Source organism: Chionomys nivalis, chromosome 10 (genome assembly GCF_950005125.1).
Source record: "Chionomys nivalis chromosome 10, mChiNiv1.1, whole genome shotgun sequence".
NCBI lineage: Eukaryota > Metazoa > Chordata > Mammalia > Rodentia > Cricetidae > Chionomys > Chionomys nivalis.
Genome location: NC_080095.1, coordinates 58,023,540 through 58,035,937, shown reverse-complemented (window position 1 = coordinate 58,035,937; position 12,398 = coordinate 58,023,540). Strand labels below are relative to the sequence as shown.

Genomic DNA, 12,398 nt, shown 5'->3' with positions numbered 1-12,398 from the left:
AGGAAGCTCTTATAAAGGAAAACATTTCATTGGAACTGGCTTACAGTTTCAGAGATTTAGTCTATTATCATCATGGTGAGAAGCATGGCAACATGAAGGCATGGTGCTGGAGAAAGAACTGAGAGTTCTCCATCCTGATCTGCAGGCAGGAAGAAGAGAGAGACTCTAGGCTCAGCATAGGCTTTTAAAGCCTCACATCCCTCACCCGGTGACATACTTCCTCCCACAAAGCCACACCTCCTAATTCTTTCAAATAGCAACACTCCCTTGTGATCACACATTAAAATTTATTAACCAATGGGGGCCATTCTCATTCAAACCACAACTTATATCCATGGACATATTTTTACTTGTCCAGATTTCCATATAAATGTCCCTACCTCAGGATTTATGCTTCCCTTTCTTCCTTGTGTAAACAAATCCCAGTTTAAAGTTGTGCTCTTAAAAATCATCTTAAACACCTAGTTCACAGCAGTCTTATGAGTCTTCCCTTGAACCTCACTTAAAAGTCCAATTTTGACCTATATCTTCATGAACAACTGTCTTCTTACATGGGTGGGATATTTGTTTGTATACTTCATGATTATTTAACATGTTTTACCATGTGTTAAATGAAAAACCTTAAAATTTGTTACCTGGAATGCCATTACAGAGACTATAATTGCTTCTTGTTTGGTTGATTGCAGGTGTATTTGGAAATCCAAATTCAGCACCAGCAACTTGCAACCAACCAGTGATATCCTCTTTGGAACATGAGGATACATTCTCAGTGAAACCAAGCATTGAACCGCCCTCAGGGATTTATGGAAGAGCAGTCCCACAAAATACCCCGTCATATCTTGATGTTGAAAATGACAAAGATGTAAGGTTCTCTAGTAATCTTTAGCTATGTTGTTATTTTCTTTATATGAGCTGTGGGATAGCAAACATCTTTTAATTAGCAACTTTAATTTTATTTTGTGTGTATGTGTGTGTGTGTCTGCGTGTGCGCACACGCATACACATGCTGATGTGGAAGCCAGAACATAGCTTTGTGTGTCGGTCTGCAATTTACACCTTATTTTAAGGAGCACCTCTGTCACTGCACTGTGTAAGCCAGGCTAGCTGTTGCACAGCTTCTGGGGATTCTCCTGTTTCTTCTTCCCATCTTGCTGTAGGAGAACTGGAGTTATAGATGCATGTAGCACAATATCTGGCTTTATTTGGGTTCAGCAAGCTTGAACAGCACACTCTTTTTTGTTGTTGTTGTTGTTGTTGTTGTTGTTGTTTTTGTTTTTTTGTTTTTTGAGACAGGGTTTCTCTATGTAACAGCTCTGGCTGTCCTAGAACTCACTTTGTAGACCAGACTAGCTTTGAACTCATAGAGATCTCTCTGTCTCTGTTTCTGGAGTGCTGGGATTAAAAATGTGTGTCGCCACCATTTGAACAGTAAAGTTGAATAACATACTCGTTATCCACAGAGCTGTCTCCACACTTGATTAAAATTTTAGGTAATTGAAATTTCTGATTTTTAATCACTTAAATAGTTGATATACAATATGTAAATATATAGTATATAACATAATATGTAATATGTTTTATGTGGAACCTAATATACACTATATATATATATTATATGTTATATAACGTTATATATATATATATATATATATATTATGCTGAACCTATGCTTTATGTACTATGGTTGTGTATATATTCCAACAGTGACAGACTGATACTCTTAAGCATGAATTTTGTTGGATATCTGCACTATATAATTCTTTCAGATTTCAGGAGTTCTAAAATAAGGATTGAAAACCGTGTAGTTGGTCTGGGATCAGATATGTATACTGGTAGTTCTGGCACTTTAGAAGAAAGGGCAGAAGAACCATGAGTTCACAGTAATGCAACTACATAAAGAGACCAAGGCCAAACTGGGCTATAGGAGGCCAAGACCAAACTGTCTCAAAACAAAAAGTATTATTTGCTTTATATAGACATTTAGCGTGCTTCTGTATCTCTTTCTCTTTATGCACACACACCCACACAATTTTCTAAGATAAAGATATTTTAAATGTTAAACTTTCTGAATACTTCCAGACATGTAAGCAGACTTTTCTCTCCTACCAGCCAGTTCTAAATAACCTCTCAGAGACTTATTATTAATTATAAATGGTCATCTGATAGCTCAGGCCTGTTACTAACTCTTACTTTTTTTTTTTTTTTTTTTTTTTTTTTTTTTTTGGTTTTTCAAGACAGGGTTTCTCTGTGGTTTTGGAGCCTGTCCTGGAACTAGCTCTTGTAGACCAGGCTGGTCTCGAACTCACAGAGATCCACCTGCCTCTGCCTCCCAAGTGCTGGGATTAAAGGCGTGCGCCACCACCGCCCGGCCTAATTCTTTTTTTTTTTTTTTTTTTTTTTTTTTTGGTTTTTCGAGACAGGGTTTCTCTGTGGTTTTGGAGTCTGTCCTGGAACTAGCTCTTGTAGACCAGGCTGGTCTCGAACTCACAGAGATCCGCCTGCCTCTGCCTCCCGAGTGCTGGGATTAAAGGCGTGCGCCACCACCGCCCGGCTTCCGGCCTAATTCTTACATTTTAAATTAATCCATATATCTTATCTACCCTCTGCCACGTGGAGGTTCCGTCTTTCAACACAGCACGTTCATATTGCTTCTTTATGTGTCTCTCTTGACTCTTCAGACTCTAGCTTTCTTCTCAGCCATTTGTCTCTGTCCCTAAATCCTGTCCAGCTATTGGCCAATCAGCTTTTTTTTAACAATGAGAGCAATATCTTTTCACAGTGTACAGAGGATTTACTCAATAGTGTTTCCTGCTTTTTGTCTAATTAAAAAAAAAGTTTTAACTTTAGCATAGTAAAATTATATATAACAAAAGCAGTTATCAAGTAAAAATTACAATATCAAGTCCATTTATATTTTGCAAAATTAGAGAAAATACTCTATTATTTATCTTATCTTTGTGAGTCTAAAGTTTTATACCTAATTTACTTTTTATCATAACTAAGGAAAACTATAAGTTTAATTTTTTAGTCTTTAACTCCAACAAAGATCCCAGAAGGGTAAAATGTTACTTAACGACAGGGACATCTGGCTGCCTGGACAGTTACCCAAAGTTCTTCATTGGGGCATCTAACTTTGGCCTACAGACATAGTATATTTGACAGACATCTCTGAGAAGCAGGGAATTTTGAAGGACTGAAGAAGTTTGTTAGTTGCTTTTTTTGCATCCTGCTGGTCCAGTTTTTGCCATAAAGAAAACAACCCCATATGGAGTTTCTTCAATGCCCTTTATTCTCTTTTGAAGTAAATTGGTGCTCTCAGGAGCAGATGTGTCTCACTGTCATGAAAAGCTTTAGGTTATTAAGCATATTAAATGTCATATTCTGTAGGAATTTGAAGTGTTTGAAGACTATCTAAATATATCCGTGTATGACCCTAAAAACATACCTGATGTGACTGACTATAAGTTTGACTATTATAGATGACTATTAATCTATATTTCTTAATTATATATTACATTTTAAATGAACTGCATAAACACAATACCCTAAGCAAGAGTAGAAACATACATACAGTATAACAAAATTAACTTTAAATTTAATCAATAAACCAAAATCCATACCAATGTAAAATATTTTGAGATTACTGTCTTTTAGATTAGGGTACATATGATAATCTACCGTTTTATCGTTTCTATATCATATCCCCCTTTTTCCCTTTAAAAATCTTTGAATTTAAGTTTAAATGCCATATGTAGGTGGAGTTTCTCTGTGGCTCAGCAGTCACTCCCAAATAACCATGGAGGCTTCGTATTAATTTGTATTAATTTTAAATGCTCAGCCACTAGTTCAGGCTGGTTACTAGCTAACTCTTAAATTTTTAATTAACCCGTATTTCTTATCTACTCTCTGCCACTTGACGGCACCTTCTTTCAACACTGTATGCATGTTCATCTTGCCTCTTTCTGCATCTCTCTCGACTTCTCAAACTTTGCCTTCTTCCTAGCATTCTCTCTGCCCCAAAAATTCTGCCTTATTATCAGCCAGTCAGCTTTTTGTTAACAACGAGAGCAACACATTTTCATAGTGTGCAGAAAGGTTATTCCACAGCACAGACATTTCAACTTCTTCATGCAGACTAAAGTTTCTATTGCAAAATCTACTTATGACAAGATGAGACAAAAGAGAAAAGAAGAACAAGAGCTTTTTGATGCTAAAGATTGTGAAAGGAAAGAGCTGAATCCCTGGGAACGAATAAAACATACAGGAACTGAGAAAATGACATCTGAACGTAAGTAATGTTACGAATGCTTGTTATTTAATGTGGATGCACGAGGTCCAATACAGTTGTAACAGAGAACGGTGGAATAGATGGATAGTAGATGATTCTGCCTTTGATTAGCTTGAAGAACTGGAAACAGGCTTGAGTTTTTTTATATATGTGAGTATCTAGACTGTTTTTATATCCAGGTTGACTTAACAGTCCCTTCCATACTCACTGGAGATACCCCTCTTTCACTTTGTTATAGTTGAGGTCATTGAGATAGTGGAGTTTGTGTTAGATCTTGATCAAAAGTCTCTCTAAGGCTAATGAGCTAGCTCAGAGGGTAAAGGCACATGTTGCCAAACCTGATGACATAATGAAAGGTGAGAAGCAACTCTCACAGGTAATCCTTTGCCCTCCAAAAGTGCACCATGGTGTGTGTACACAAGAATAAATGTAATTAAAAAGAGTAAGTCACTATTGACCATCAATTCTATTTGTCCTTCAGTATTTTTTTACTATATATTTTACACTTAGGCAAGAGTAGGTGCCATGAATTCTGGGGCATAGCTTTTGAGTGTTCGTGTGTGTGTGTGTGTGTGTCTTCATTTTCAGGTGAGTGCACTTAGGTGTTTGTATTCATGTACTTGTGTATGGGTTTATGGAGGTCAGAGGTTGACATTTAAGTCATTTTCTACTTTGTTTTTTGAGTTGAAGTCTTCACTGAACCTGGATCTTACAGAGTCAGCTACAATAGTTGGCCACAGCTGTGGGGATTCTTCTCTCTTTGCCTCCACAGGGCTGAGATCAGAGGCCTGTGCTGCCACATCCATCTTTTTCCATGGGTCCTAGGGATAGAAATCAGGTCAAGTACTTTATTGAGAGTCGTCTCCTGGGATGCCTTTAAGACCAATGGATAGTTCTTGGGTATAGAACAAACTAGCAAAAAAGAATAGGTTAAATTGAACTGTTTTGTGAGTTTTGGTAAACATTAAGTAGTGTTTCTTAATTACTTTTGTTAAACTAAACTTCGTAGACTGTATTTTCATTTTTAAATTTATGTTGAGTTTAAAGTGCATATCAAGAAATAGAAGAAAATTAATGTATAAATATAATTGAGCACAAAATTTTCTTAGAGTAAAAATAAAAAGGTCTAGCATATGCAAGAAGTGCAGAACTCCTCTTGAAATCCTCTGTGAATAGAGCTAATCAAATGGGAGGTGTTGGTATGTAAATTTGCTACCTAAAGTCATCACCTTACAACCTGTTAAAATAGGCATTTGTGAAGTTTAGCTATTAATATTCTCAAGTAATTTCACTATGTTTTAATCTTATAAAAGCCAAGGAGAAAGAGCTGGAGAGATGGCTTAGTGGTTAAAAGCACTGGCTAGATGACCTGGTTCATTCCAGCATCCCACAGCAGCTCACAACTGTCTGTGACTTCAGTTCCAAAGGATCTGATGGTCATTTCTTGCCTCTCAAGCACTATGTGTACACATATACACACTCATGTTCACAGACATATATAGATAATTTTGGATGTACATCTTCCTTATGTTGCTAATGCTACAACTCAGTTGCTCTGTGTCATTCTTAGTTATTGAAATTGTCAGTCTTACCAGGATATTCCAGTTGCAGTATTTTATAAGAGAAAAAAATGATTTTATATGAAAAAAATTAATATAAAAGATATAGTTTTAAATAGATGTGATTTGAAGTTATTGCAAAGTCTTTGTATTAACAAACTAAAGCTACTAATGTTATATGAGGAAATACTCATTTAATATCTATAGTTGAGTGTGTTTATATCCTTTAAGTAAAGGTTCTTTGTTGCCTTATTTAATGTTTTGTTTTAGGGGAAACATCTCCCGGAGTCATTCCACAGTATAAAGAAAGAATGTCTTCTGTCGCTCATAGTCCAGAGATAATGGATTCATTGGAATTACGACCGTTTTCCAAACCAGAAATAGCCCTGACAGAAGCCTTACGGCTTCTAGCTGATGAGGACTGGTAAGTCAACACCGTTCTTAATGCTATTCCTGTATCATTGGGATTATTTTAGTTTTTAGGCAGCTGACTCTTTTGAACTTACTAATGTTGCTACTTCTGCCTCAGATGTATTAACAGTTATGTTTTAACTTATATACCATAAAGACATATTTTAGCTTTATTGTGAGTTATGCAAAACCTTTGGCATTAGACTGTATATCTCATAATTCATTTGAAATATAATGTATAATAAGCAACTTAGAAACAACTGCAGTATTGAGATCATTGAAAATACCAAATGCTATATATACTTGGCAGTGTTTGTGCTGGAGTATCTGCTGGCTGCTTTTTTTCCCCTCATTTTCTACTCTAGTTCCTTCTACACTTCATCATCCCTTTGCCTCTGCTAGACTGTGCTCATCAACATCAAGCTGGGCTGTTGAACTTGGGGTATTGCTCAGTGGTAACGCATATGCTTGACATGTGCCAGGCCCTTGGATTGTAAACCAATCCCCAGTGAACCCCCATGCCAAAAGTGTGCTGTAACATATATTTATAATTTCAAAATAAATCTCCATAAGCTGTTTGCATTTCCCATTTCTACTTACCTTCCTCCTTAAACTGAATGTTCTCAAAAAAAGGGTGACCCATTAACTTTAGTTTTATCCTATGTTCACCTTCTTAATCTTCTTTAATTGGCTTTCAATTAGGAATCCTTTCACTAAAACTACAGTCACTATTTTGCTAAGTCTACACTATTCATTTCTTGGTCTCTCCTCTTGGAAAACTTTTTACTTTGCTTAGAACAATCAGTCTCTTGGTTCTTTTCCTGCTGTAATACCTTGTGATTCTTTTATTCTGTTTTCCTTTAGGAGTACAATGGAATTAAGTTCTCTGATGTTCTCTAAGCTACTTTTTTTGTTTGTTTGCTTGCTTGCTTTTTGAGACAGGGTTTCACTGTGTAGCTTTGGAGCCTGTCCTGGAACTTGCTCTTGTAGACCAGGCTGGCCACGAACTCACAGAGATTCTCCTGCCTGTGCCTCCCAAGTGCTGGAATTAAAGGCGTGCGCCACCACCGCCCTGCTTAAGCTACCATTGTTTTGTACATCAGGGGCAGTCTTTCCTTAGTCATCATTTCTTGTAAAGAGTCAGAGAGCACATATTTTTAGATAACAGATGTCTCTGTTTTGAGTACTCAACTCTGTTATTGTATGTTAGAGATGTTGAGGTGGTGCATTCCTGCAATCCAGGAAGTATAAGCAGGAAAGTCAGGAGTTCAAAGCCAGACCCTGCTACATAATGAGTTTGAGGCAGCCTAGACTGTATAATTCCTTGTCCCTGAAAAACACAAGCAAAAGACAAAAAAAAATATATGAATTTTAAAATGTCTAGGGCTAGAGAGATGGATCTTTGGTTTAGAACATTTGTTTGCTATTGTAGAGACTTGGTTGTGATTTCCAGTATCCATGTGGTAGAATACAGTCAACTGTAACTACAGCTCCCTGGGATCTGACACACTCTTCTGGACTCCGTAGGCACCTGCACTCACATGTGTACATATACATGCTTATATATAAAATAAGTCTGGGCTTGAAAGATGGCTCAGAGGTTGAACACTAGCAGCGCTTCCAGAGAACCCTTTGACCTCCACATACATAGCATGGCATATGCCCATGCTCACAGATAGTACACACAATAAACAGAGCAACATTACCAGCTAAAGTTCTTCCATACTTCCCATTCTCTATACCTACAAGATGAAAACCATCAAATCTAGCTGGCCGATAGTGACGCACGCCTTTAATCCCAGCACTTGGGAGGCAGAGGCAGGCAGATCTCTTTTAATTTGAGGACAGAGAAACCCTATGTCGAATCCCCCCACCCCGCCCCCGCAAAAAAAGGAAAGAAAACCATCAACTCTTGCTTTGAGTTGTTTCCTCACTAACGAGCTAACAGCTAGCTTTTTTCTCACTGTTTTTCTTAACTTTCATTTGTTATTTGTCTCTACTTTCCAGAAAAAAGATGGTACTTTTACTGAAATAATACCTTAGCTTGACTCATGTTGGTTTTTTGCTATTAAAAGTTATTTGTGGTGGTGGAGGTGGCACATACCTCTAATCCCAGCACTCAGGAGGCAGAAACAGGCAGATCTCTGAGGTCCGGGCCAGCCTGGTCTACAGAGCAAGTTCCAGGACAGCCAGGACTACACAGAGAAACTCTGTCTAGAAAAACCAAAAGAAAAAAGAAAAAAGTTATTTACTTGGATTTTTAAGATTACTAACTATTAAGGAAGCAATTGTTTCCTCATTGCCCCCTCCCCCAAAAAAACATTTGAGATTCTGTTCTAATTAAATCCCATTTGAAAGATGATTTTGTCATTTGTCTATCCATAGGGAGAAGAAGATGGAGGGACTGAATTTTATCCGATGCTTAGCTGCTTTCCACTCTGACTTGTTGAACACAAAGTTGCACGAAACAAACTTTGCAGTAGTTCAAGAGGTAATGTTTTCAGATAAATTGAGTGTTGTTTAATTAGAAAATTACATACACTTATTTGAGTTTCAAACTGTTTAGACAGTTTGAAATACATTTTTGAGTGTATTTATATTTGAAGTAGGGCTTTCTTAATTTGTAATATTTGAAAAGTTATTTGATGTTGATGTGGAGGATATATAATAATGCATAATCATGACCAGGTATGGTGATGCAAGCCTTTAATCCCAACACTGGGGAGGCAAAGCTTTTACAGAGCAAGTTCATATAATCAGATATCTTACTTTAATGTCAGAACTCATTCCAGAGTGATGTTGCTGCATTTCTGACATGTGGGGGGAAGTTCACGTTTCAAAGTTGTTTTTTAGGTGAAAAATTTACGGTCTGGGGTGTCGCGTGCTGCTGTGGTGTGCCTAAGTGATCTCTTCACGTATCTGAGGAAGAGCATGGATCAAGAGCTAGATACTGCAGTAAGAGCTTTGCTGCACAAGGCTGGAGAGTCTAACACATTCATACGAGAAGATGTGGACAAGGCATTGAGAGCTATGGTTAATAATGTCACTCCTGCACGTGCAGTCATTGCTCTTATCAATGGAGGACAAAGGTAATGTCAAAATAATCTTGAAATACCCTTAAACTAAAAATCAAATTATACTTCTGTGCACAGTGAGGATAAAAGCAAATTTTGCAAAAATAATTTTTCCATGATAAAAAATCATATGTTAAACAGGAAAAGAGCCATAAATTTGTTTTTTTAATAATATTACATTTGTTCAAAATCTGGAGCTAAGTAAAGTTTAACTGTTGTCAGTCATCTTTATCACTTCTTTAGGGTAAGATGGCAGGCTAGAAGCTGCCTCTGAGCCTGGTATGGAAATGCAACTCACAACATAAAGGCATTTACAACTTCAAATAGACATGATCGAGAGAAACCTCTCCATAATGAATCATAGTCAAGATGTAAAATGTTGTTATGAACCTCATTATTATGTATAGTTGATAAATGCTAATAAAAGTATTGTCCAAAATGCAAAACAGGAAAACAATATTAAAAGCTATGAGGAAGGGGCTGGCAAGAGGGCTCAGCTGGCAAAAGCCTCTTGCCACCATGCCTGATGACCTTTGTGTGATCCTCAGAACCTACAGGGTGCAAGATGCAAACAATTCTCACCATCGTCCTCTGACCTCCACACTTCACACAGCATACATACCCACACACGTGCTCAGAAACACATGCAAATTCTTAAGAGAATGATTTTAATAATAGCAACAAAAACAAACCTAGAAGGGGAAAACACCAGCTTACCTAAAAAGACAGACACATGAGAATAACATCAAATCTCTCATTGGTAACACTCAAAGCCCAGAAAATGTGGAATGATATATTTTAAGCTGTAGAAGTAAATAATTGTCAACCTTGGTTGTTATATATGGCGAAGTTATCTTTTAAACCCGATGGAGAAACGTGGAGATTTCAGCATAATGCACAAACTAAGGCAATTCATGCTAACCAAACTAGCGCTGAGGAAAATACTTCAAGGAATACTATACACTAAAGAGAAAGAAAGTCTCATTCATGTGAGTACTGAAAAGAATACATTTCATGAGAGGAGTAGATGACATGAGAAAACCCACCACGTCTGGCACAGTAAGCAGTCAAGCCCCAATATGATTAGGGAGAAAGAGAAGAACTAACAACAGTCCAACCAACCAGAGCCAGTTCACAAAAACCATTACGAATTGCCAACCTTTCCATAGGAACTGTAAATAGAAATGGGCTCAATTCACCATTTAACAGATGCAGATCACGCTGGGTGTGTTGCCGTACACCTTTAACCCCAGAACTTGGATGGCAGAAGCAGGCAGACGTCTGAGTTAGAAATCATCCTGGCCTGTCTAGCAAGGTACTGGTTAACTAGAGCTATATAGCAAAAACCTGTCTCAAAATAAATAATAAATAAATAAAAATGAAAGAAGCAGACCAACTGACGAAATTAAAAACCAAATCCATACCTGTTCATAGGAAGCACACACCTCACTGGGAAAGATACCAACTGAGAGGCAAAACATGGATGTCAACATCTTAAGCAAATGTAAGCCAGAATCAAGCTAGTGTAGCTGTTTTGATACCAACTGTATTCAAATCAAAACTAACCAGAAGGGATAATGATTAATACAGAATAATAAATAATAAATAAAGGGAACAGTTTATCAAGAAACTGTTAAGTAGCAAATGCACTTAATGTTGATACTCCTAACTTCAGAAGAGAAACACTAAAAGGAAATGAAAGGCCAAAAAGGTCTTGGTTCAGTACCAGTGTGCAAGTTCATTGTCTTACTCAAGTCTTTTGATAGGTCAACCAAACTAAAATTCACCAAAGAAACTTCATTAGATGAGCTGGCTCAGCAGGGCAGGGTGCTGGCTGCCAAGCCTGACTACTGGATTTCTATAGCTGGATCCCATGGTGGAAGAAGAGAACTGACTCCTGAAGGTTCTGAAGGTTGTCTTCTCACCTCCACATATGCACTTTGAAGTGTGTGCTTCCACACTCACACACGTCTCCTTGTCTCTCTCACACACTAATAATAATAATAACAATAACAACACAGACCAGTTGGATTTAATAGCTGTTTGCAGAATATTCCATCTCAGAGGTGTGGAATATATATTCTTTGCAGAAGCCCATAGAATCTTCTCTAAAATTAATCACAATATAGGCTGTAAAACAAGTCTTAATACATAAAAAAGACTTGACAGTTTTGATGTATCTTCTTGGGTAGAGATAACTAATGTGAATCATTTGTCATTTCAGCCTTTCAGGTGATTAATGAGAAATTGTTAATTTTTTTCTTTCTTTTTATTTATTCTTTGTTTCTTTCACATCATCTCTATCCCATTCATTTCCCCGTCCCTTCGTATCAACTCTCTGCCCCTGCAACCTCCCTGCCCCATGACAAATGGTTAATTTTTTTATCCAACTTGTTAAACTCTTCGTGTGTTGGAAATAGTTCATGCCTCAACGTGGATTTGCATGGTCGTGTTTGCTTTGCAGCCATCTGCACATTGCAGTGAGAAGATGTGCAGCCCAGCATTTGGCAGAGGTAGTAGAATTTATGGAACCAGAGCGTATTTTGTCTGGAACAAAGGATATGGCTGAACGCTTACTGCCTGCTGCTGCTAAGTTTGCTCAAGATAGCTCACAAGAAACCAGGTGAATAATTGGTAATATTTGCTAAGTCTTTTTTGTTTGATTTAAAAATTTGCATTTGCTCATTTTGTATGTGTGACACATGAGCATATCATGACATATATGTGCCATGATGTGCATGTGAAGGTTGAAGGACAGTCTTTCTATTATGTGGGTTCTGGGGATTGAAATTAAATCATCAGGCTTGGAAGCCAGTGCCTTTACTCACTGAATCATCTTGCTGGCCCCTAAATTTTAGAAATAAGGCCTTAGGCCAGGCAGTAGTGGCACACACCTTTCCCAACACTCTGAAGGCAGAAGCAGGAAGAGGCAGGCAGATCTCTGTGAGTTCAAGGCCAGCCTGGTATTCAGAGTGAGTTACAGGACTGTCAGAGCTGTTCAGAGAAACACTCTCTCAAAAAACCAAAAGGAAAAACAAAACAAGACGAACAGCCTTAGAAGGAGAA

The 12,398-nt window shown here is 37.6% G+C and overlaps 1 protein-coding gene across 2 annotated transcripts in view; it reads left to right on the top strand.

The window, feature by feature from the left end:
• The window catches only part of Togaram1 (TOG array regulator of axonemal microtubules 1), a 64,595-nt gene that overhangs the window by 33,453 nt on the left and 18,744 nt on the right, over positions 1-12,398 (top strand). For both annotated transcript variants that reach the window (XM_057782758.1, XM_057782757.1), the window contains 6 exons: positions 687-862; positions 4,135-4,288; positions 6,118-6,271; positions 8,644-8,749; positions 9,112-9,347; positions 11,797-11,955. In XM_057782758.1, coding sequence (XP_057638741.1) covers positions 687-862; positions 4,135-4,288; positions 6,118-6,271; positions 8,644-8,749; positions 9,112-9,347; positions 11,797-11,955 — 985 coding nt within the window. The remainder of the gene's footprint in view (positions 1-686; positions 863-4,134; positions 4,289-6,117; positions 6,272-8,643; positions 8,750-9,111; positions 9,348-11,796; positions 11,956-12,398) is intronic.